This window comes from Varroa jacobsoni, unplaced genomic scaffold, assembly GCF_002532875.2.
Source record: "Varroa jacobsoni isolate VJ856 unplaced genomic scaffold, vjacob_1.0 scaffold_885, whole genome shotgun sequence".
Lineage (NCBI taxonomy): Eukaryota > Metazoa > Arthropoda > Arachnida > Mesostigmata > Varroidae > Varroa > Varroa jacobsoni.
Genome location: NW_019213787.1, coordinates 376,871 through 403,679, shown reverse-complemented (window position 1 = coordinate 403,679; position 26,809 = coordinate 376,871). Strand labels below are relative to the sequence as shown.

General features: G+C 41.4%; 1 protein-coding gene and 1 long non-coding RNA gene across 3 annotated transcripts; one reads left to right on the top strand and one right to left on the bottom strand.

The window, feature by feature from the left end:
• The first annotated feature begins 15 nt into the window (after positions 1-15).
• On the top strand, positions 16-13,109 carry Galphas (G protein alpha s subunit). 2 transcript variants are annotated; one of them, XM_022840746.2, is made up of 10 exons: positions 16-1,917; positions 2,928-3,065; positions 3,238-3,347; positions 4,353-4,462; positions 5,098-5,194; positions 5,935-6,134; positions 6,390-6,520; positions 6,903-6,970; positions 7,380-7,404; positions 8,835-13,109. In XM_022840746.2, the coding sequence occupies exons 1-10, from the start codon at positions 1,782-1,784 to the stop codon at positions 8,861-8,863; spliced, it is 1,044 nt and encodes a 347-aa protein (XP_022696481.1). In that variant the 5' UTR covers positions 16-1,781; the 3' UTR covers positions 8,864-13,109. The 2 variants fall into 2 exon arrangements, with proteins under 2 accessions (XP_022696481.1, XP_022696479.1); XM_022840744.2 differs by having other exon boundaries at positions 19-1,917; positions 7,380-13,109.
• An 8,889-nt stretch (positions 13,110-21,998) lies between these two features.
• LOC111264680 (uncharacterized) lies at positions 21,999-25,689 on the bottom strand. The gene is made up of 2 exons (XR_002682983.2): positions 25,061-25,689; positions 21,999-23,421 (listed from the first exon to the last, which is right to left on the bottom strand). It is a non-coding gene; the product is annotated as an uncharacterized LOC111264680 (long non-coding RNA).
• Positions 25,690-26,809: the final 1,120 nt, after the last annotated feature.

Genomic DNA, 26,809 nt, shown 5'->3' with positions numbered 1-26,809 from the left:
ATATATATATATATATATATATATATATATATATATACATATATATATATATTAGTACCTCACTATGTCAGTAACCTATCTGATACTTTGAGCTAAAGGAACTGCCATCCATCGATCCATGAATCATTATTATTGTTGTTGTTGTTGTCCATGTTGTTTTATGCCGAGTATAGAACAAAAGGAACCGCAAAAACCGCACCGGCGTCATCTAACGAGATCTACTTTCGTACTAATTAGCAACAGTAATTGCCACAGCTTCCGTAACTGGAAGCAGCAGCAGCAGCAGAAGCAACAGCAGCAGCAGCAGCAGCAGTAACAGTCATCACAACAAATATAATACTGATTGTTATTGGAATTGTTGTTGAAATGTGATGAAAGCCTTACTATGCTACAGATTATAATTATGTCGGTACAACTAACGACGAAGTAGATAATGATCGCAAAAACTTCGTTATCGATGATTGTGACCATGATGACAACGTCAGCCGCATTCACGATGATTGGTACAATGATTACGACGATTTTGACGATCGACAGCGGAAAGAGCTTTTGAATTTTTTGTACAAACTTAACTAGTCACCTCGTCGTTCTTCGTATTATTCCTCCTTTTCTTCAGCTGCTTATGACGACCTCGTTGATTTCACGCGACGAGAGTTGGTGAGAAATTGAGAATATGTAAAAGCGATTACGGTCGCCTACACTACTGCTACCACCACCACCACCACCACCACCACCACCACTAATTAGTACTACTTCTATACTGCTACAATAACCGCAACTGTTTTCGGCTCCTCAAAGTACGGAGCAAAAGAAAGAGAGGGAAAAGGCGCGCGAGTCAGCGGCCGTGTAGACGGACCCAGCAATTGATTCGAGTGTGATCGACTGAAGTGCAGCACAGAGCTGGTGGTCGTAAACCATGTTTACCTCGGACTTCAGCATACAACTACTTCGCTACTACTACCATTAGTGGTACTTTTAGATAAAGAAATTTTTTGTCTCAAAAAAAACAACACTTCGAAGTTGACAACGGAGAAGCACCTCCACGAAGACTGTGTGCAGACTAATGGCGACGGGTTTAGCTATCTAAAAGCTAACTGTGTAGGAAAACGACAGGGAAGGAAAGAAGTTTACAAGCACAACAACAACAACAACAACAACAACAACAATAATCGTTCAGTTTAACCGAGCCTATTTATAGGACGACAGTGCTGATAAAAGCATGAACATATGAGAGGGCATATAGGCGACGTCGAACCTCGTCTGCTACTAATTACGCTGTTAAGAAATCAAGTCTAATCACTTAATCGTAAGGATAGTAATCATCTATTACAGGCGCGCATCTAGTTGTTGTTTCAATTATATACTACTGAAACTACTACAAGTACGAAAACCGATTACACTACCATGTTACATCTCGATTGCTAATATCGCTACGTCTTTGATGACAAGCATCTCTGATTAGAGAGCGCAAACGGACGTAACCGACAAGGATACGTGACACTGTTGAGGTGGTTGTAACGAAGTGTGAAGATTTCGGCCTGTCGACATTCATTCACCAACGTATTAGCCTCTTCTCGGCTCTGCATAAAAGGCGCGTAAGTTGCCTGCCTTAGGACTGAGTTGTTGGAAAACAGTCATAACTAGACTGAAGAAGCTTACAGAGCCGCGAGGTGGTCGCTTTGTTGCGACCCCACGTAGGTTCTTACCGTTCGGTAATCGCGCTGGTGGAACGTACAGCCGACGCGGTGAGTTCGCCACCGGCGTCACCCGAACTCAGCAGGATGGGCTGCTTCGGCGGAGGTGGCTCAAGGGACGCCGAGGAGGACAAGAAACGCAAGGAAGCTAACAAAAAGATCGAAAAACAAATCCAGAAGGACAAACAGGTCTACCGCGCAACGCACCGACTATTGTTGTTAGGTAAGTGCGCGAAGATGAGACTCAAAGTTTTTCAGTCGAATTTATTTATTTCTTAAACGGCCAACCTCACTTAAACGTCTAAAAGCTTAATTAAAAGGCTTATTGATTTTTAGAGAAATTTCTGACGCAAAATGAAAACAACGGCTAGGAAGAGAAGAATATCAATTTTCAGAGGCAGATCTCAAGCTTCTGAGCATTGACACTGTATATTACGTAAACTGCTGTACGCCCGAAACTGTGTTTAATGAATTGATGACGCTAGATGACGTATCCTTTGAAATTTTAATGGTAACAGTGTTTCGTCAATTCTGCTAGTTCCAATCGTAAACCACTGACGTGCGGTTTTAGCGGTTACGGCTCGAACGGAAGATAGAACTAACAAATGGTGCTCGTTAGTTATGGCTGTCTCACTATCCTCATTAGTGATTAGTTCCAGCCAGCTTATCGACATTTCTAAATGAACTTACCATCGTCGAAATGAAAGAATAGAACTTCTGGAATGTTGTATCCTTGTAAGCTGTTAACAAGTCAACGCTCAACAAACGACAAATCCTACAAACATGATGATAGATTTATCGTTATTAGCCGGACAGCAGCTGAGAAAAGGAACCTGAGGATGACACCTAGATAAGCTTTTGTAAATGAATGTTACGGTCGTCTGGCCAAAAGCATTTTTTACAAACTACCGCAGCTCGGACTTTCAAAAGAATCCCAAATCTGTGATAAGCTCTAGCTGACATTGGTGTTTAGGATAATGATAAAATAAGGGTATGCTGAACATATCCCTATGTTTATGAATGAATCGTATGTGGTGCTATGGGTAGGCCTTGACTGTCTACCAAGCGAAAGATGAACGACAATCGCTTGATTCGATATTATCTAACGCATGAAGCTTCTGTTTGCGTTTCTCCATGTTACCATGCAGAACAGTTCTTTGAGTGACTTGGGTATAATCTAAGTCTTTGTTGTTATATCCTGTGTCTGTGTGGGTCCACTTTCACATGACCCAGGTGCTGGTGAGTCCGGAAAGAGCACAATAGTGAAACAAATGCGAATTCTGCACGTCAACGGCTTCAGCGAGGACGAACGCAAGCAGAAAATTGACGACATCAAGAAAAACATTCGCGATGCTATCCTCACGATAACAGGTTGGTTTACACCACTTTTTGTCAAGCGCAACATCAATCAGATTAACCGATTGATGGGCCATTGTTTGATTCGTTTTAGTTTTCGATGGACCGAAATTTCGAATAGTAAAGCGACTTTTCAACTAGACTATACTGTCCAACATAGAACATGTTTTTTCTGTGTCAATTGTAGGCGCCATGTCCACGCTCGTACCTCCTGTTCAACTGGAGCATCCTGAGAACCAGGCACGGGTCGATTACATCCAGGATGTCGCGTCTGCACCAAATTTTGATTATCCACCGGTTCGTACTAGTATCGCAGTCTCCCATATCGATATGCTCCATAACGAAAATTACAAATTTTTTCATAATCTTTATCGTTTCTGTAAAAATAATAATGTAGTATGTTCTGTTTTTCTTTGCGGATTAGTATAAAAAGGATTAGTGAAGACCGTCAGTAGATTTTACTGTTTTCTTTTTTTTTTGAGGAATGATCAGTTTTGTTTCCGTGTTCAAGAGAGTTCCTTTCGTAAGTAATAAAACGACTGCAATTTGTGTTTGACGTCTGGCATTTAGACACTTAAACATCCAGGTAATTGAGATAAGGGCACTAAAATCTGTTTCGTTTCTATTCTATTCGGTAATGGGTGCAAGGTCGCAAAGGCACTGTTTACGCAGTTCGCTAACAGTTGTAACCCGTTCGTCGTCATAAGTCACACGCGAAAAACCCAAGCCTTATGGCGTTCATTCTTCCTTGTCGAGTCTAAATATACCATTGACCAACAGATGCCAATGATCTACATGTGGCTGCCTAGACAAACCTAGATAAGCTCATGAAGAACCATCACGACTCTGTCGTGTCGGGGCCATTCGCAAGAAACATTACCACCCATTCATTCTTAGTAGATGGAACCAAGCATATGTATACATTGCACCTTAAAAGAAACATGGTTGCCCATACAGGCGGCTGATTGACCGATGCTCCATCGAACTGCGACACTTAATCACTTGATACCGGACGGTGCTTTGAAGATTGGCCGATTGTGTTGGTGCTCTAGATGTAACAGACAAGACAGTCGATCTGCCACATTCTTAATCAAAATTTGGTGCAGATATATGATACAGACAAACATAAAATGGAAAAGTTATCCTGTCGATTTAAGGGATGATTTTGATGCTTTTTTTTTTCCATATGCTCTGACGTGATTATAAGTTTAGAAAAATGCACGTTTTATAAATAAAGCGGTCTTTTCCCGTGGAACTTTAATTTATGCTAAACACGGTCTAACACTTGACTGAATTTTGCAGGAGTTTTACGAACACACGGAAATCCTTTGGAAAGACCGAGGGGTTATTGCGGCGTTCGAGAGATCCAACGAGTACCAACTCATCGACTGCGCCAAGTACTTTCTCGATAGGTAAGTTAGTGACTTTTCGAATTTCGGTAGTGGTTCAGCCGGAGTACGTTATGTGCGAAAACCACCCTGTGTCTTTGGATGTTGCTGCGTAAAAGCAATTTTTTTACATTCTTTACACGTAATAGGTCAACTCAGTTAACAGAAATGATTAAAAATACTGCTTCCCAGAGGAAAAGGCTTTTTCTCTGTTAGAAAGTTAATAGCGCTCAACGGACGAAAACAGCTCAAATGAAGCTTGGCTAAAGAGGTTTGCGACGGAACGCGGTTCTGGACCAAAAAATTCGAAAAATAGATAAACGAGGGTGAAGCAATGACTTGACAACATTTAGGCTTTATGCTAGACGTAAGAAAGCGACCATATTTGAAATGACAAAGCCTCTATAGCATACTATTATTCTTGTACCAATAAATTATCGAATCCTGGGACCATAGAAGAAAGGGGCAATGGCTATCTGATCCGGCCAATATGATTACTACGGGTAGGTAGAATTTCCGTAAGTGAGATAGTCTGAAATATAAAAACGGATGTTGACGGGAAAACGGTAACGTTCTTCTAAAATAACAATTATTATTATTATCGTTATTACTTTTATTATGTAAGGAAGCCGTTTTTATTGTCTTATTTTTTCTTACAGAGTGTCAGCCATTAAACAGGCAGATTACACACCAAACGAGCAAGACATCCTACGCTGTCGGGTGCTCACGTCCGGTATCTTTGAGACTAAATTCCAGGTTAGCGATACATGCTAGTTTTGTATAACTCTGTGATTGTCCTTACATATATCTGAACTAAGCCGCCCTAAAAAACGTTTTTTTTTGTCGAGACAAAAAGCCTCATGTTGGGTTCTGAATGCCCACCGATTAGCACCACTCGTATTGGTTCCGACGAAAACGTTCGGTCTAATATTATTGAGCCGTAGCACTTGCTCGACGAGTGTAGTCTGTGTCGTTCTCGTTCACTTTTCCAATGGTTTATTTGATAATACCCAACTGTTATAAACCGTTGAAAAGCTTTCGCTTTGCCCTTCCATCGTCATTGCTTCGCTGCGATCGTAAAACTTAATTTCGAATTTTCACTTTAAAGTGCATGTATCTTATTTTAAAGCAAGTTTTAGAATGTATTAACATCAAAAGCGAAAGACTTAAAAATGGGCTCTAAGCCGATTTTAGGAAAAAAAAGAACAGCAGCAAAATACACATATATGAGCTGAAAAAATCCTTTGCATAGTACCAGAATTTAGGATATCTTATTAGGCCTAAGGCATTAAAACTTATTCACGAATTTCAAAGTTCGGCGTAATGTAACTTAATTGATTAATCAGTCAAGTGTGGTATTTCAATTTCTCATTGCTGGGCTCCTTCGTTTTAGAAAAAACCTTCCTACTTTTGAATGCTATCCATCTAAAGGATGAATTAGTTCATAATGCAAATGGCTTACCTACTTGACGATATTCCTTCGCCTTACTTTTTAGGTGGACAAGGTCAACTTCCATATGTTTGATGTAGGCGGGCAACGAGACGAACGTCGTAAATGGATTCAATGTTTTAACGACGTGACTGCCATCATCTTTGTTACGGCCTGCTCGTCGTACAATATGGTTTTGCGAGAAGATCCAAACCAAAACCGCTTACGAGAAAGTTTAGACCTATTCAAGTCTATCTGGAATAACCGGTAAATAAAGTGCAACTAATTGCGTCCATGACAATAAGTGTTGAGTAAATTTAGTACCAGCTCGCAGAGGATTAATATCGGTCGTAGGTTCGTTGTATATAGGTTATATTCAAAGGTAGTTAGGTAGGTCGGCCGCTCAGGTAATAGGCCAATAAAAGAATTCTCGAAAGAGAAAAATTTACAGGTGTGAATAATTTACAAATTAATTGGTAGGCGAAACTGTGACGTAATATTATTACGTTGCAACTTTTTCAGATGGCTTCGGACGATATCGGTAATATTGTTTCTGAATAAGCAAGATCTACTGGCTGAGAAAATAAAGGCACAGAAATCAAAACTAGAGGACTACTTTCCCGAGTTCGCCAATTACCAAACGCCGGCCGATGGTATGAATACAGGTCGAATAAAGTTTTTGTTTTATATAAAAACAAAGCAGTTTTTCTCATGGCGAATGACAAGTGCGTTATCAGGTAAAAGCTCATTGTGGAAAACGTCTATGAGCAAGGCAAATAAATCGATACCTCATAGTAACTTTTAGGGTGGTACGTGCGATGATTTTTATAATCGTTATTTCCATATTTACTTGAAGAATTTCGAAGTAGTCCAATATGGCGAAGTATCGCAGCAGAAATCAGCCGAACGATGGATCTGGTTTGCACATACATTATGTACTACACTATTATAGCTTAGATGTGTTTGGTTTCCGTAGTTATTGGAACAAGGCCTTATTATATATGGTAAAAAAATTCTTTTGTGCTTTTATTCCAGCTATCACGGATAGTGGGGAGGACCCCGAAGTAATAAGGGCAAAATACTTTATTCGCGATGAGTTCCTTGTAAGTGTTGCTTGTTATTATTTTCCTTACATCTTAATTTTAGATTTTGCTAACACTGTAAATTGACGTAAGGTATGAAAGCATTAGATTATCTCTCACACTTGACACGAGGCACTTTGAGTGTTATTAGTTTCTAGCTTAGTAAAAAAACAATATCTTCTCCACTATACGCATTCTCTGATAATCCTGGCAACAATTCCAATTTCTAGATTTTCATTCAAGCCACTCGTAACATGGATCAGTGTCTTTTTAGACTGGGGTGCAATTCAACAAACAAAATACTATTTATTCTGTTTGTACATGATCTAAGCCTAACGCTCCTTTTCGATGCTCACCCTTGCTACATCTCGATGTATCTACAAGCTTTTGATAATTCATTTTTTATCGATATTCTTTTATCGTATCGCAGCGGATCAGCACAGCGTCGGGCGACGGTAAGCATTACTGCTATCCCCATTTTACGTGTGCAGTTGACACGGAAAATATTCGAAGAGTGTTCAACGACTGCCGGGACATTATTCAGAGGATGCATCTGCGCCAATACGAACTGCTCTAGTCCCGCACTCGCCGAAGAGAGCACATATTATATAGATAGGCCCAGGCGTCGTGTTAAAACTGTGGTATATTCAATAGAATTTCCGTAGTAGGTCATATATACATAAATATTTATATACATGTATTTATGTACGTACGACATCTGCCAGTCGCGTATCCGCAAAGCGATTGACCGATACACTTCGGAGATTGCAGTTTGCCTATATCTGCGCCACGCGTATTGGGCCTATTATTATTATAAATATATACATGTTGACGCTAGCAGAACGAGTCGCAAGGAAAAACAGAGAGCAGGGGCTGCCATGTTGCGGAAAGTATATATATATATATATATAGAGAGAGAGAGAGAGCCAGAGCGAGCGAGCGAGAGAGAGAGAGAGAGAGAGAGAGAGAAAGAGAGAGAGAAAGAGAGAGAGAGCAAGGTTGGCGAGAAACGTGAATAAGACAGATATAGGCTAGAATACATATATACACAGAAGCCATAAACGTAATCAAATGATTTGGACAAAACTATAATGGTTACGATGATAAGGACAATGAAGCGTAAAACTGCGATGAAGCTGCTTGTAGCGAATCGAGTGACGATGAACAGGTTCATTCACATAGACACGCTTACAGACACACAGATATAAATAACGATTACACGCGTAGCAATAGACAAATAGATCGATGACATAGACCCCGGGGAGTGGGTTGAAGAAGCAGACGAGAAATTCATAAGACGCAATCATAAACCTATTATATGAACCCACTGGCAGAAAAAAAACATGGAAAGCAGTCAGTTACAACGCAACGCAAATTTTCAATACGAAAAGCAAGAAACGGATAATGGTGGTGGCTGTAATAGTGATAATAACGATGATGAGATAATAAGCGCACTCAACAAAGATATTGGTCAGCTTGGACTCGAACACGGGCGGATTTTGGCAGCATATCTTTGGTCCGGTTATTTTTATGTTTGTTCACCTTTCTTATTAGGGTGATTATACCATTTAGTTGCAATAATACGGAGCAATGGCAACCAGGCGAAAGCGATATAAGACTTGAGCTAGGAGTTCATCTTGAAGCTAACTAGTTTTATAGCTTGGCGTAATCACACACAAACATTACATTATACATATACCACGTAGTCACTTAGTTTACTGCATTTTGGATTATGTAATAATGACTTTCTTTACAAACGGGAATCGTGGTTATCTACTAGCCCGGAACAGGTTCATTTTAGTACTCACAGGAACATATATATATATATATATATATATATATATATATATATATATATATAGATACGCCTAGATATTTATTCTAGGTAATGATAAACAGAGACTGCCGTTCTGACCGCCATCGCGTAAGTCTTCGAAGATCCGACAGCACAGAACTTACCAAAAACAAAAATTAGATTAATAAAATACGAAGTTAACAAAAAATGCGTAGAATACGCGGAAGCTGAAAAACAGAGTGATTTTTGACGAGGGTATTGTTAGTTTATGCTGAGGCTCTTATATCGTTCCCGCCTCTGTATTTCGGAGCAAAAAAGTTTTTAATTCATGACAGAACCCGGTAACAACAATTTATAATTGATACGAGTCGCGCAAGGACAGAGGAGTCGCACGTTTGGCTTACAGTGGCCAATCCGGAAAACAGGCGCCCTTAAATGGAAGGTTCGGCCAGCCTAAGCTCAGGAAACATCTGTTTGGGATGCGGATAGAAGTGATCTGAATAAGGTACTGGAAGATCGCTACAAATTACCACTCTGTTCAACAGACATCGAAAGGAAGTCATTTCTTGTAGGAGAAGCTAAACAGAATTTCAGACGATGCGTGATTTGGTAATCGCATGCTAGAAAGGCGAAAAAAAAACAAAGAATATTGCCAACTTACATCAGAACAACACTGAACAAGATAAGCGCCTGATAATCGATCAGGATCCGAATTATGATTAAATTACAGTTAGTGATATAATTTGATTATCGTCACTATCACTATTGTTGCTATCTGTCATACTTGAATGCTAAAAAAGCAGAGAAAATGAGCAAGCACAAGGCAAAAAGACAGCACTAGAAAAAATAGTTGAAAATATAGGTTTTATAACAACAATAGACAAAATTTGCAAGCAGCATATACACACAGGCACATGAATACATACAAACTCCACACACTCAAACCACATTGTGTGCTTTTAAAACGATCGACCGGCTATATGAGTCATGCAGGAATGTGTATGTATCCTACTGTACGATTATGCATGCATGTATTCGCTAGCCGGGGACGCTAAACAGCGACCCTGGTCGATCGAATACGATCATGATGAAGGGGAGAACGAGACAGAAAGAGGAAACAAGTGTATCCTAGGATGCGTAGCCTGTTTTAGAGAAGTGCAACTGAATTGAAGCAAATATAATGAACCTAACATAATGATTATGACGAAAATAACAATGATGATGATGATGATCGCCGCCGGATGATCGATAAATATATATATATATATATATAGATTTGACTGTTTTAATGATACCGATGATAAATTGTAGAGAAAACGCGTCCATGTGGATGTAAACTCAACAAAATTTTCGTTTGCTTTCGGCGCTCCCGCTCACTTTGGCTCTGAGCGGCGTGGCAGCAGATAATAGAAAGAAAGCAAGTTAGATGTCGACGAGGTTGACCTTGTTCTTTGATGCTCAAGGACCTCAGACCTGACCACCCCCCCGCCCCGCCCGCCCGCCCGCCCGGGAACTTTTCAGCCCTACCCGCAACAAGCTAGTCAAGTGAAGAACAGAGAGAGATGATATAGTAATGCGAACAGCAACCGTTACTGCAACAACTGCTATTACCATTATTACATTACTACTAATACTAATAATAACAATAATACTACTAAGAGAGAAAAAAAAAAACTAAGTCTATACGAAAGTGAATGAATGATTATAAACGATAGAGAAAGGAGAAGACGTACAGACAGAAGTTGGTAATACACGCACACACAAATAACGCAGATAGGGAAAATATATATATGACGAAGGAAACGAAACAATGCATCGGTATGATTTACTAAAAAATAATAATAACAACGTTGGTATTAGTTGGGTCGAAGCAACGCATCGAGTGGGCGGCAGACAGAATGGCATGAGCAAGTGAAGTTAGCCTGTGGAATTATGGGCATCTAGCCAAGCGCCTGCCTCAGCCATCTGTCGCCAAACAAGCAGCAATCTTAACGGAAAATAAACATAGAACTCCTAACACCAACATGAAAAATAATAATATGCCGATAGTAGTAAAAGTAAACTCAGATTAGTCACCACAAGAAGAGTAACAACTATATAATAACTGTAATTTTACCTAGAACAACAACAAAACAATAGAGGCTCCAGTATACGACATAGTTGCTCCCAGTCGGGAGCTATTGCTTGGTGGATCGCGAAATGGCAGAACGCAAACGTTGTGTGAATAAGTCTCGCATTGCATGGCTGATGTCTATGATCATACTCTGAACTACCCTCATCTAGGGAACTCACCATTCGTTAAGGCGATTTATATTGATCTAGAAAATCACAGACTGATTGGGCACTGCTAAAAGTGGACCAGCCGCAAGACTTGCAGAAAACGTTCAGCAAGTGTAAAGAACAAAGGAGCTGAGACTTTAGTTGATAACCTGGTGCCATGGGTTCTGGGGTGCATACACAAACACACGCGTAAGCGCTTTGTATTCCTTTGCACGCGAATGAACTCGTCTCGAACAGCTTTCCACTTCTCGTATGACGATGTTACAGCACGATAGGGCCAATGAGTCAATGCCGGTTCGGCTAAGTTAATCGGAAAGAACAAGCAGCAAGTGAGGATGTCGTGCAGTATTTAAAGTGGCCTCCTGGGCCCTAGGCGGATTACGCTGCACAGTTGTGGGCAGGCCTTACACTCAAGTTACCTGTGCTACAAGCTTAACCGAAAATGACGAGCGTGACGGTATCTGGGTAAGCATCCAACAGAAAACAATTAGAAGAAGGATTTGTATTTGCTGTTCTGCTTAGGTCGCCTTCATGGTTTCACTCCAGGCGTCTATACACACGACAACAATTTGGAATGTGGTTCCACTTGCATGATTTCACTGCGGTCAGGGTTGATCAGTCTTGAGGGTCACACTGGCGGCGTACGTGGATTGTGCTCTGTACTAAGACTGGTCCGCTAAAAATAAGCAGTCCTCTATGCAGAAAAGTTTTTGAAAGCTACCTTGAACTCTAATTTCAGCTGACAAGTTCGAGTAGCGAAAGCTAGAAGGACACCAGAGGCATCGTACACTGATTGCATAAAGATACAAGTTGCATGCCGGAATAGCCTGATATAAGTTGTATGCGACCCACTATTACTAATCGATGACAGACAAACAGAATGGACACAGCCGGATACAAATATGATATACTATTAACACAAAATAGAGCACACGGGAAACAATACAGAGAGAGAAAGGATAGGCGAACAGGTAGCTTGACCGGCTACCTATCAATTGAACGCTATTTGAATCCTGACAGAGGCTTGGCGAAAACAAGCAAATCTTTGGTCGGTAATTGATGAATGATGCTGTTGCTGATGGTGATGATGAAAATAATAATAATAATGACGACGATGATGATGCGTATAATCGACTATGATGATGCTAGCAATGGTGATGACTGAATGAAGGGGAGAATTTAGAGACTTGAAAAAAATCAAGTGAGTAAAGGATAAAACTATGGGAATACGCTTGAAGGAAGAGAGGACTTGGGATATACATAAAGAAAGAAAAATATGAGAAAAGGATGAGGGTAAACACACAATCGAAGAGGTTTGCGTCACTGGGGACCCTTGGGTCCCATAGGGTAAAGGAAAGCAAAGTTCAGGGATGGAAATAGACGGAAAACGATGCTTCTCTGACTGACGTAATATGGCTGTGTGGATCTAGGGAAAGAGTCGAGTCAAGTGAGGGTCATGATTGGGGAGGCAGAACTCGAATCGAATCCCTGGACCCTCTTGTTGAACGTCATCATTTGAGTTGGTGAGAACCCAGCAGGGCCGGTAAGAAAATAGTGACATATAAGGGACAAACAGGACAAATTTTCGATGGGGCGGAACGAGAAGGGCTATCAGTGATTTGCCCACGCGAGCGAAAAGAACGTGAGAAAGTTTGAAAAAAAAAAGGGAAAAGTTCAACGAAAAAGCAGTTAGAAAGAATAAGAGTAAAGAAGAAAAATAGTCTATGTGTGTATGTGTGTCTGTGCAGGGGAGAGAATGGACTCGGAAACGAATGAAGACGAGACCGAACGAACGGAAAAATGAACGGGGAAGAGAGATAAAAAGAATTCTAGTAAATAGTCGATGAGTATATAAGATATATATATATAAATAAAATATAGAAGATGATGAGGAAGACCATGACCTAATATAAATATGATAGATATATAAACGAAGATATAATATTACCATTATTATTAATGATTATTATAATGACTATTATTATTACTATTATAACTGATGCTGCATAAATAATGAAGAAGGCCGTTCGTAGCTTGAACATATGTGGAGAGTGTGAATAAAGTAATAAATAATACTAAATTAAATGGTGTTTTTGATAATAATGTCAAATAAAATTATATAATTTGGGCGTAACACGATGTAAATTAGTCAACAACAGATAGGCAAGTCGACGAATCTGGTCTGTAGGAAGTTGTCTAACGGGGAACAGTTCTAAAGAGATGGATCGAGCAAACGGGATGGCCGTTGGTATCTAGCCAACTTACAGTTTATTTTAAGTTGAATGTGACAGAAGCGAATCACAGGAACACGTGTACATCTCTCTCTATGTAGAGCACACTCATATATGTCGGGGGCAAAGCTTCTGATGGTGCTTAAAATGGAACTGGAGGGTCTTAATTGCAGACCTGCCAATCTCAAAAATACATTGTAATTTAGGTTTGAACCCGGGCATAGACAGACAGATAGACGTCGTTTTGTGCCGGGAGCCAATCATCTGATGAGATGCCTACGGCGATACCGGGCGTATCAAGTTAGAATTTTCATCACAAGCTATTGTACTAATTATAGAATATTCTCTTCGTAACGGATAGCCGATTACAGTATCTCTCTGATTCAAACAGTCTATAATAATAATAAAAAAAAAGCTTCCTTCAAGCTGTTATTCTATTGTCCTTTTCCAGGTAATAGATACCTTGTCTCAGCAACTTTCAGGCTTTGTTGCAATTGGTCCGTTTTATACGATCGAATTTTTAATTCATTATACTCAAGCTGTTACTACACTGTTGCGGCTAACCAATTTTTCTTCTATATGGATGCAAAATATTCTTCTACAAACGTATTTTGAAGGTACGCTACATCAATGAAAGATACAGGAAGGCAGTAAGCAGTTATACAGCCCAACATAACAGAAAACTTTCAAATAGGATTTGGTCGTATTTCATACTTGATTTCCTTTACTTCTGTTCCTCCATGAACATGACATTCGCAAGCACAATTTTTTCTACTTCAACTATCTAAATCAGTCTACTATTTGTAGGGCTTCTTCTGCAGAATGTCGTATCTCAGCTCCGGGCATTTATTTTGCTATATAGAAAAGCTGCATTTTCTGTCAATTCTGTTTTTGTTGCTAGAACACGAACTTGCAACGCGAGCCTCTTAAAAAATTAGCAGGAAAACTTACGATAATGATGTTATTTTCCATTATTTGAAGATTGTTCCCAATGCCCTCGATCCTCCACTATACAATGCCCTTTATGTATTAGGCCACTGTAAGCAATGACGTGCGCCTTCGAACTGTTATAATGGTGCAAATACGCGCCACTGTTGATTCAAAAAAAAAAAAAAAGATATTGCCTTCAATCTCATTGTAGATTTACATTTGCAGTGATAGATCGAAATAGGCAAAATTTACATACTTTTTTCTCATCACCCCTGAGTCACTGTCTAACCACAGATCTTTGAACAATGTTTTTTCTTTGGTATAACTATGGTTTTTTCTTTATTTGAACTGTATGAAGCACGCCGACTGAGATCAGAGTGCACTGAACTGTACGTTATAAAATTGTCACGGGGGACGCAAAATCTCTTTGTTCAAAAGCTAGTCTTCTGACTGAGATAGAAACATGTGTGGTTAAGTGTATACTTAATTTGCAGTCTAGGACAATCCGTTACAAATGGGGAGGCATGGGCCAGTCGATAAAAAAATCAGAATTTACCGAAACGGTTGTACGTGGTGGAATCAGATAAAAAATATAGGTTATGCTGGATGTTCTAACGTTGATAAATTGCAGTTTGCAACATCCCGTTTTATAACTTGCTGGAAATATAAGATCTTCTCAAAGTCGTACAATGACTTCAGTGTGAGAAAAATGGCCCTCGACTTAAATTCGTCTAACTAAAATATTTGAAATACGCAACCATCAATTTAGTAGTAGTAAAAACAATATCGTATCACAAACATACATCCATTAAGAAACAGTGCTATTTTTTTTTGTGATAATGGCAGAAACAAAATTATGTGATTTAAATCGCTCAGCGCACGCGTCACTTACGACAATTTAAAAATCCACAGTTAGCTTTAGACACCCTAATATAGTTATGACAAAAGAACACGGCTGTTACGATTGGCCTTGCCTCAACGAGGACAGCTAAGCATACATAAGAGTAAATGTGACCTAAAATTTTTTCCCCGTCCTTCTTACACTGTTCCGTGCTAATTCGTGCATTGTTTAGCGAATTCGTGTCCGACTTGTAATAGAGATGACAGCCCTATCGATCCCGTCGTAACGCTCCATCTTGATTTTGATCTCAATGTGCGTATGTGGTCTTCACATAGTTCCGAGGTATTGCCGAAGTATTGTCGAGCCGTGATGCCCGATAGATAGCGTACCCTTGTGGTAATCATCAAAGAGTACGTTTGCCAGCGAGAATTCTTCTCACTGAGGCAAAACATCTCGCAAAACCAGCAAGTGTGCAGATGCTGCAGACTGACTGAGCGATCAACCTCAGATAACATCTGAGCGTGAGAATTCGATCCGCTGTTCTGAATATTCGCCAATCGACGAATAGACTGTGGTAGCAGTTGCGCGACACATGCGTACATTACCGATAGTCCCGCTAGTAGAGGTATGGCTAAAAGCAGAAAGCGTTTATCAATGATTATTTTGTGCTTTATAGCTCTATAAGTCAGTCAAACCGGAAAATGAAGAAGCGTCAGGATGCACGAAGCAAATGCGAAACAGAACACTTAGCATATACAGAGTCTAGAGGGCGAGGTAGACCTGAAGGCCTCTTGCCTTTGTCCAGAAACCAGATGAGGCAACAGGACTAAGCGAGGCGTTGCTGCATTAGAAAGTTGAGTAGCTTACGCCTAGCCACTATCATAATCATTGGTCACGAGATCTTTAAGTTTAAAGTACGAATTTTTACACATTCAGCATCTTTCCGTAAAACATATGTCAATCTTAAGCTTCTCATCAGCGCTGCTGAAGCCGCATGTCCGATTGATAGACCGCGTTGTGTTATCGTAACAACCTTCAGCAAACTCTGATTCGGCTTTACGTGTCCGGGTGCATACCAGATCGATGGAGCTAATGTTATAACGTAGGGCGCTTTTGCGAAGCGCTTCCTAGCCATCTGCATTTAGTAACCCGACAATGCGTTTTGTAGCCCGACGGAGTTCTAAAGTATCGCTAATAGCTTCTGCATCATAGAGAACTGATCTTCTCCATTTCTTGTAACTTTTAGCTCATGTTTTTTCGGTTGGCTTTTACTGTCGTTATTTAGTCTCTACTAGTAGATGACTTTTGCTCCAACGGCACCGAACACACCATTAAAATTTGAAATTTTTTGTTTCCAATACGATTCTAATGAGTATAGCTGGTATTGTCATTTCTCGGTAGATTTACCAGCAGAATCCTATTCGTAGAACGCTGTTTGCACTCTTAATCTAGACAGCTTCTCCATATTTCTGCTTTTTTGGTCTATGTATTTTAAATGTATAATAATAATAATAATAATAATAAGCTTAGGGACTGAAACATTTTTTTTTTAGAGTTACTTCTGGCCTGGCTTGTACAAGTTCGTTCCCACCGCGTGTTTTAACGTGGCTTATTTAAAATGAAAACTATATGTGGTCTATCTATAAAATCTATCTGGAAATAGTAAAGGGCAAAGACAACAGCAGCACTGTGCATGCTGCCCCCTAACCAATCACAATTTCGTTCCACTCTATTTCACGTAATTCGACGATCAAGGGCTTTGGGCTACTTAAGTAGCTGGCTGTTTTCGGAAAGAGTGACTGATCTGAATAGTTTTAAAATTCTCCTTGCAAATCAATAAAAATCGATCAGTGAAACGGGAAAGTCTAGTCATACGCTTTAGTATTTATTTATTGTTATTATATCGTCCGTGATTGGTCATGGTACTTCTCTCATTTGCTCGCAGCAGGATCGTCAATAAATCTTCTGAACACTGATTCGACCTATTCGTGTTTTTGGCGCGATAAGATTTAGGTCACAGAACCGTGATCTTTTTAAAGCGACATTATATAATTAAGCAAAAAACTACTAGCTTTCAGTACCGAAAAAAAGGCCGAACCATCGAACTATCTCAAGCATCCTCCCAACCAAGTCACATAACGGTGATACGTTAGAGGTATATTTTAAGAAGACTTTGTATTTTTCCTAAGTTTGCTTGTTCGTAGACCTTTTCCGTACACGTAATTAGTAGACTTTAATCTCTTTTCCGTCCCCACGAATATCGTAAAGGGGGACGAGCAGGGTAACTGTTTATAACGGTAGTTAAATGAAAAGGCGCTAGGCACGCATGCAAGCACGGAAACGATCTGGTCTAGAGTTCGACGTTATTGACATGTAAATCAGAGACGTAAAAACTATGAGCGATGTCAGAACTGCTATGAGGTGCCTCCAATTGAAGATCGAAGAGCGCTTGAGCTTGATTTGAATGTGAGGATAAGTTGGAACTAGAGCGTTATAGTCAAATTGATGGCGCTAAATTGGTAGCCCATTACTTATATACCTTTAGAATTATAGTGAATATTAGCCAGTTCGAGAGCCCTTCTTAAATAAAGGTCCTATAAGGACTACTTCGCAAATGTAAAAGCACGTAAAAACAACTCTTCTCGAAAATTATCATTCTCAAGGCTTAACACGAGACACCTTAACTGTCTTTTTTATATTCAGGTGCTATTTTAATTGGTCACTTTATTCGAAAAAGACATTTTTGCTGCTACACCCGTGTCCCTGAGAGTTCTGTGCGTTTCACTGAAGAGCGGAATATTCTAGAACTGACAGTCTGGCCGGAACATGCCTAGGCTACTTCAAAATCCTTGCCGCAGATATCAGAGGTTCAATGTTCGGTAAGCAATATCGGACCTAAAACTAACTCTGGATTAGAAGTCTATCTGTCCAGTCTCTATACGAGGACATAATACATGATCGGCGTATGCTTTTTTACCGTGCATCCACATATCAGTTAATAACGCTAAGTCGTACCAGGGATATTTGCGAGGTCTCCAAATTGCAAATGATAATTGAGTTTGCGCCTTTAATGCCTATAACACTGTCTGTGTTATTCCGGAAGTTACATGGGTACAATGATCGCTATCGCATTGACTGCACCTTACAGCTATGGAGACGATAACACAGCAGAGACGAATACGCCGATTTTGTTTTTCCCATAACTAATTATGTTGCCTGTGGTGGCAGTGATTAGTATGAGATAGCCGCAGCAGCAACAACAACAAAATGAACAAGAGTCACTGGCACAGACCCAGCTCTCTTTTCTCTAGTATGTAACTTGTGGCCATCTGGTGGCTGACGACGACCGGCCACCGACGAAGGCCACGCTTAGCAGTTCCTGATTCCCTCACAGCGACCGTACAACCACCCCTAATCCCCGGACAACCCCTATATTTCCCCCCAGCAGATTGCCCTGCAGGAACCCGCGGCTGGTGTTGTGTATTTCTACGTCATGTTACGGCGGAGGTGGCTGCTATTATTACTGCTGCTGCCAACATAAAGCCTGCTTGCCGGCCGGCCTGACTGCTGCATCGCTGGTCTTGGCCTGCCGCCGACTACCAGCTCAATGTCTGTCCATCCGTTCAGCAGCAGTCGGTTGCCGTCGCCCTGACCGGGTGGGACAAGCTTGCTGCTGCTGAGCATGGTTGTCTGCCGTCGTTTCTGTTAGTAATAATAGTTTGCTCCAGCGACGCTCCTCATGACTTCTTTCTCTCTCAATTTGGCTACTCCTTCACAGTTCTTCGCAGTTCCTCAGCGTTACAGCGTATACATGCTATACATAAATAGGCTGAACGGCTAACGGGTGGATGGATGGACGGACAGGCCTCAGGGGCCTAACTTTGCCGGGGGTTGTTCTGAGAAGGTCCTGGGCTCGGCAACAACGAGAGCCGGTGGCCTTGAGCGCGACCAGCTTGCCGGACGCTTCTGTTAGATGATTCTGTCGCTTCTGCTCTCTTCAGTTGCTCACTACTTCGGCCTTCTCTCTATTACTACTTTCCTCTCTCTTTATATATATATATGTCCGAGCGCTATGGCGTTTGAGGGAAAGTCGTCTGTCTGTATACCGGCCGATTAGGTCGGTTGATCCTCCTTAGATGTGTAGCCTGATATCTACGTATGTTGTTACCTTGGAACGGTTAAAGAACATCGGTTAGGTTGGGTTTGCCGTACAACGCACAGATGGACAAGCAGTAGGTATATGTTGTGGAGTATATGTCTGTAAGTGACGTCCGTCTAACGAAGCGAAAAAAAATCATCGAAGGCGAAGCTGTGCTCTGCGGCGCCGGCCTCTGAGCGAAGGTCTTAAGGGGTATATACGCATGTATATAACTACACACTCGTACGCACACATTGGCGAAATTGGTAGAAAAAGAAGAAAAACACAACCACGTGCTGATATCAGACATGCCCCCTGCATACATCTGCAGAGTGTACAGGGACAGCTAGACATTAAGGCAATAGTAACACGAGGCAACTAACTGGTAGCTCTCAGCCTGTTTCTCTTGCTGGTGATGACTTGCGTTGTTTGACAGCAGCGTTAGTATCAACAGGAATAGAATAGAAATAACCGATTCGGACGCCCGTTCCCTTGCTCTATTTCCTGCATCACTGCTTCGACGTCAGTTAGTGCTCATCGACATCATGGAAGATCATGGTCGTTATTAACGGTTCGCTTTACTATTTCTCTTAGCGTTGTTCCCGTCGCCGCCACTACGGTTGTTGTTTTACCGCAGCTTTTAGATTGCCACAGCTCCATTTGGGCGTTCAATGTTTCTCTGTTTGCTAGTCTCTCCTCATTAGACTTATGTCAGATTCCCGATTTATGGCAGGTTATTGGCTGGCTGGCTGGCTGGCTGGCTGGCTGGTTAGGATAGATTGCGGATGCTGCAGTTAAAGGCGAAGCCGGCGGGTTGAGGCCCGCAGTACAACTACTACAACGATCGATGCTTTTGTACTTCTCCTTCATCCACCGCTGCTGCTACTTCTGAACTCAGTCATAAAACGATCTAACTCTCGAGTCGAATACATGCAGGTAGAGAAAAGATCGAGGAATTGACAATGACTTTGAAATTATGTGAGAAAACGAAAAGATCGAAAAAGAAAGAAACTGGGGAGCAAAAGCGGGGGATTTTGAAAGTGATTAGAACGCCGATTTTCGGTCAAGCACAGTGTTCGAAAAATCACGGCGTTCAACGTCAGCAGTAACTGTTTCCCTGCTTTTCATACGACGATAAGTGGTTAGAATAACGAGAACAGATCTACAGATATTGGCTTCTTATTGAGGTTCATTTATTTGTAGTAAACGCAACGCCATCAACTACGATACCGTTCACTGGGACTGAGTGAGCAAGGGATGATGCTTAAATGATGTTGCAATAAATATTTTCACATACTCTAAAAATGTTGATTGGTTTGGCTGAAAAAATATATACATTGTATAACATGCCTGACAATTGAGCATCATGCAGGATCGTTAGTTCGGTAGTTGATCGAGATTTTTAGAAGGGGACTTTTCAGCTAATTCTGGATAACAGTATACGATAAATAACTTACCATCATAACCTCTAGGAGAATTAGAAACTGAATTCAAATGTTATCACTTTTATAACATTCCACTGGTAGCTATATTTCAGAGTCCCTATATTGAAGAGTTAAAAACAAACGCTTCTGGAAACCACAATTCAATTCTTCTGAACTAGACCCTATATACTTTAATCTTAGGCAGAAAACCGACGAGCGAGGCTATCGTGTTTACCTACCCTAAATGCGGGGAGGCGTAGAAGGGTCTTGGTGGAAAACCTGGCAGAGCAATACTTACTTTAGAAGTATAATAATTTCAAAGAATAGTGCCTAAAGCCACTATCTTACATAAAACGAAACATTTAATAAACCATATCTAATGCCAGCAGATCTTAGCTTACTTCTATTTACCATGTTTGATTATCGCCGCTTCTGATTTTACAGTGCTGATAATTGATTTACAAAACTTCTGCAGTAAGAACCCCTTGATGTAAAGTAGTTAGAAGATTGCATGGTCGACTTTAATCAGATAGTTGCGAGATATTAGTACACAAAAAAGTCAAAATTAAATAGAGTTTATCAATGGTAAGCTTAAGGGAAGAGCTACATGTTTTACTTTGTTAAAGCACAGGGTCCAACCCTGATCGATGTTTTAAACAAGCCTCAGTTCTACCAAATTAGGTCTTAGCCCAACATTTTTTGCAGGTGAATGAATTTTAGCTGACTTCGTACTGTATCTGTTGTAAATGGGACTTCCTATACGAATAAAATAACTTTGTTTGCAAACAAATTAGGAAATATTAACGGAAGTTAAGAAAACTTTTTGAAACCAATGTAGAAGAAAGTTATTTTGGCAGGCCTACGAATTGCAACTATTCTCTCCCTGGTGCAGAATCGAATATCAAAACAACAAAGTGATAGATTTCGCAATAGCAGCACAAACACGATGGACCATTTCATTCACAGGCACTTTACACGAAAAGTGGAAAAAATTTGAATTTTTCCGCAATCGTTGCTTCTGAACATGAATATGACTGGGTTCGGGGTATCGGTCTTTGAGTCGGACTTTGAGATTACATTGTTTGTCTGAATCTAAACAGACCTTCTTGATGTTGACTGAGTTAAATTTAAAAACAAAGGGTGCCCTTTCGATACTTTCAGAGACTGTTCTATTCGGTAGCTCCTTTATTTATAATGGTGTTGCTGAACCCGGATAAAATGGAGCTAAATCGGATCGATGACGGCTCAGAACAATTCGAGTCTATAAGCCAGTTGCTGCGCCCGAGCCAGTATGGCCTTTATTTCAAACACTGTAGCCTACTGTGTGTGTGTTGAAAAAAGACTTAATAGAGCACAAACCTGCTTTGAAAGTGTATTTGAAAATGTTAGCTATAGTAAAAAAAGACACAGTTTATACTTTATGATGAAAACGGGAAAAAATTAATTGGTAAGGCCGCCGAATCAGGTAAGGTATAGCCATTGTAGGAGCGTCATGTATATATATACATATATATGTTTCAGGTTTGGCACACGATTCTGTCAAGTTCCTCGTCTCTTTATTCTGTTACATCTCTTATGTATGCAATATATTTGACTGCATTGGCGAAGGTTCATTCACCTGTAGGAACTTAACATCTTCCTACAATATCCGAAACAATTTCAGTTTACTTGCATATACTGCGTCCTTACAATCTCAAAATACGCCCACTCGTATCATTGTTGTTATTTTACAAGTTGGCACATCACGACTTATGCCTAGGCATGCTTCACTAAGCTGACCTCCTGTCTTGCCTTTCTGTTAGGCGCAAATCTATATAGAAGGGCTGATCTTCATATCAGAGCCGTCTTATAAAATCAAGCTTTCCTCAATTCCCTCCGTTCATGACGAGTGATATTAACTTGCTCTGTCCCTCCTCAGTGGCTTGGCGGTATTTTCGTTCGCTTCTTCAGAATCACCCGCTGTCCTCCTCTTGCTGAGTTGCTGGGGTTTGTCGCATCTCTCCTTTTCACGTTCTCCCGTTGCGTTGTGTCCCTAGTTTTTCTTTTAGCGAAGATTTTACCTATATCGTTTTGTTACTTCACCGTAGTTCATTTCAGTAAACCAGCTAGCTATTGATGTATACTTACGTACTAGCGTCACTCTCCTTCTCATGCTCTCGCGCACGATCTTCACCGCCTATTATATCTACAGCAAAAAAAACTAACGTCTGAGACGAAGACATCTATCTTCATACCCTCGCTCAATGTTGTTGTTTGATCAGGTACTCAACTATCATTATTATTCCCCGTTTGCATATATTAACTATACGTACTGCAACTATATGCACAGGAAGAGGGTTGAATTCTTTTATTTTTATTTCGCTCTTTTCCCTTTATATTTGTCTCGCTCGATCTCTTTCTCACTTCATCCCCCTGGATTGCTGATCCACACGGCAGGCTTCACGCTGTCGCGCCTCCTCCACTTTCTAATGGTTCCTTCTGACGAATACCAGCAAACCGTTGTCGACGCTGACAGCAACAACGCGTCAGCGACCTCCTACGCGCTCGTTCATAGCTTCGTTTTAAGTCAACGCTTATTGGGAATAATAACTATAACGTCTTTTATTTGAGCCCGCTTCTTCCGTGCCGCTATTGCTGTTAACGTTGCGACGACCAGGCGGGCAGTGGCGGCATATTCGTCTTCTATAACTCATGAATTTACAACCTTTTTTCTTTCATGTTGAGTCCACATCCTTCTGGTTCTGAGTGCCAAAGGTACAGGTCAGCGTGGTAGTAAGGACTGCGATAGTCGTTGTCGTCGTCGTCGTCGTCCTCTTCGTTTTACTTCGTTACCCTTTAATAAAGATACAGTTAATTGAATTGCTGCTTTACTCCATTCGTTTTACGGTTGACTTACTTCTATTTACTGCGGTATTGTCGTTGTATTCCTATTTCTTCCCTGAAAACCTGAAGAAGGTAAATCGCTGATGTCGCCACTACTGCCAACGACGATGCCGCTGGCTGATCTACCTGGTATCATGGCAACCACGACGACGGCGGCGGCAGCGATGACGATGACTACCGCAGTTTCGTCGAATCGTTGTATCTGTTCTGTTGTTCCGTCATGAACTGCATAACAACGTGTATATGTATTACATACCGAGCCGTGCGGAAGGGAAGGACAAAAAAGAAGAGGAGATGAGGCCCTTAAGTTCAATTCGTTGAACGCGGTCAAAGACCCTAAGACAACCGAAATTGTATGGCCAGCAGCAACAACAACTGCAATAACACTAACATGAAAAACATAGACGATTTTTTTTGTTCTATGGGTCAGCTTTGCAATCAAATTTCCAACCTTGCTTGCTACTGTTTTGCTGCCTTCGTACGTCATCACCACTTTTCACTCTGTCCTTTCTGAGCCTTTCGCTAAACCTTACCGAACCTTGTGCCAGGATCTTTTGATCTGAATGTGTGAAACTGTGCATATGTGTGTGTCCTACATCCCTACAAGCCTGCTGAGACGTGCGTCGCATTAACATGATTGTCGATCTGTCGTCGCTGTTATGGCGCTGCGGTCGACTTTTGGCGGTCGACTTTTGGCGGTCATGGCCAGCTCGACTCAACGCAGAAGCCGACGACGCTGGGAGCCGTCACGAGCTCAAGCTCAAAACAGCCGACCAATTGGCTCTACGAGCCCTTACGTTGATCGTAGCCTTCAATCGCCGTAAAACATCGGAATCTCACGAAAAGTCTATGACGAACATTTTCGTCATTAGGAAAAGTACACTAGTAAAGAGCAATGGACTAGCCGATATTCTCCAGTAGCTACACATTAGCTACTGTTTTTACGCCATTTTGCTACAATTTCACGAAAGCTAAAGCCTTCTATTGTTAGCTAGCACGTCGGATCCCAACTGCTGACTGTAGAGTTCAGGTCCTAGTCGCGATGAACGCCAATTTGGTCGCAAAGGATGTAGACCTTTTGGTCTCAGTTTTGGCCAGTATCATTTCTGATTCTCCCACGAGCTTAGATTAACAGATGCCGAGGCACTTTTAAGTGTTTTGCTTCGAATTTCAATAATGTTTATTGTTCTGTGTAGCACTTGATATACAACCAGCAGACAGAATGATAAAAGTAAATTTGTTTCGATCAGGCCGGTACTGCCATATTTTCTGCGGTTCCATTTTATACGGTTGAATCAGTCACTGACGATTTCAAAAACGTTTTGAGGTAAAATGTCTTGGAGTTCGTTTTTTACACACATCAACGTTAGCTCAGTTGTACTTCAAGTGTTTTGTGTACATCCGCGTACTATCATTAATATGCTTAGTAACATTATAACATTACACATATAACATACTTCAATATGTTTAAATTTACTTGCAGCTAGCTTTGCTGCTTCCAGTAGTAAATAATCGCATTTACCAGAAATAAGTATATTATCGGTCGCAATCTGCACCTAAATTTCCTTTGGCAAATTAGAATAACATACTGTTGGTCAGTCTGGTCACTACTGGTTGAATAAGCGGAAAATCCAGAGTATAAACGAAGACCGGCTATCAGGAGTTTTCTGCCACTCGCTTATGTACCACGCATGCAATAGCTTTACTTCCCATCTCTGTCTTTCTCCATTCGACAGTCTCTCTTAGCCGTTGCGCTTTTGTCCAGTGGCTGCATGCTTTAAGTGCCAACTCAACGTCAAAGGCACTCCTTTTACATGAGCACGTGAGCACAGACAAACACGTGAATATACACTCCTCATAGATAGAAGAAGTACACACAGACGCACGCACTGACAAATACTGAATAGAGAAGCTACAAGGAAGCTGTTGCAGCGGTACCCCCACTCCCACGGCGTTCCGACCCGTCAACGAGCAGCCATCTAGGTAGGATACTTTGGGGTTAAAATGTGGAAGTGGTGAACCGAATTTCTATTTCTCTCCGATTCTTGTGTAGTCCTCGCACTATTTCATCAGCCGCCGATGCCGTCATCAGCGCAAGGCATCTAGGCCAACGTTAAACGCTGTGCATTCTACGCGTATATTCCGCCGCTTTTCTCCTATTCGAATTACTGGATTGCTACTGCTGCGGTACAGCCCTCTCCCATTTCCCATAATCTCTAGCCTGAGACCTTTGGAGCGATTCTGCACAGCGGTCAGGATGAGGGGCGTTTCTAGAACAGAATGTCCCGATCCCTTCCCCTCGCCTCTGCCCTGGCTCTCCTTTAGTTGTCAACGATCTAGATGCATGCGCAGCTCAAGGCACAGCAGAGACAGTGAGTGCAACAGTCGATCCTCTCTTAGAGCCGGCGTCGTTGAGCAGCCTAGTGGAACAGGAACAGAAGCGCTACTCAGGAGAGCTATTTGGTGCATACGTGCCAGAGCAGAAGTTTGCGGGTACTATCAGGCTCCTGGCCGACTTCCACAAACGGCGACCCCTCTACCGCCTGAGACCCCTCAGACGCCAAGCCCAACGCCGTCACGGCCCTCGGTGGGGTTGATGCACCGAGCAATATTCGCCTCAACAAACAGGCAAGCAAGCGAGGTCTCCGGCTAGTGGGTTGAGTATGCCAGGCAGTCTAGCGAGCATCTAACAGACCCCTCTCAACGAAACAGCTCTCGAATGAGCTCAACAACACCGAAACATACTACCATCGATAGTGGTGGCCCCTAACAGCGGTAGTTGCAGCGCTCAGTCCAGGGGCAAAGCTCTAATGCAAAGCCAAAGCGATCATATAAGCTAAATTAAATAGAAACGGTTCTAAAGAGAGATAACACTACTAACGCCACAAAATGCCCCAGACTGTCTGACTCTTTATTTGGCTAGCGTTTCTGTTGTTAAGGTTCGCTATTGTTGCTGTAGATTTTACGTCGTCAGAATGCATATCAGCTTATATTACGCTATTACTAGATAGTATAGCAACTACGGGTACATTACAAAGCTGTTGCAATAGGCAGTCCAAAACAACTGCTTAGAAAGACTCTTTTTTTCTATCGTTCTATCGTCAACAACGTAAACGCACGTGCCTATATACGTACATAGATACACACGCACCTAGAGAACCGAATCACACAATGGACAAATTGCAGCCCTCAGTTTATACTGCTGCAATAACAGAGTGCTGGCAGAAGCGGCGCGAGAGAGAGATGCGAGCCGATCGTGGCTTGGAGTTTCCGGCTAAAGGTCGTCCATGCACTTGCTTCGCAAAAGTCATCGACCTGCCTTTTTTCTCCCATCGACA

Bases quoted from the DNA above. Each gene is read 5' to 3' on its own strand.
- Galphas (XM_022840744.2), top strand. From the start codon at position 1,782: ATGGGCTGCTTCGGCGGAGGTGGCTCAAGGGACGCCGAGGAGGACAAG. The intron at 5,195-5,934 runs GTTAGCGATACA...CTTACTTTTTAG, and splicing joins TCTTTGAGACTAAATTCCAG to GTGGACAAGGTCAACTTCCA. The intron at 6,971-7,379 runs GTAAGTGTTGCT...ATCGTATCGCAG, and splicing joins TTATTCGCGATGAGTTCCTT to CGGATCAGCACAGCGTCGGG.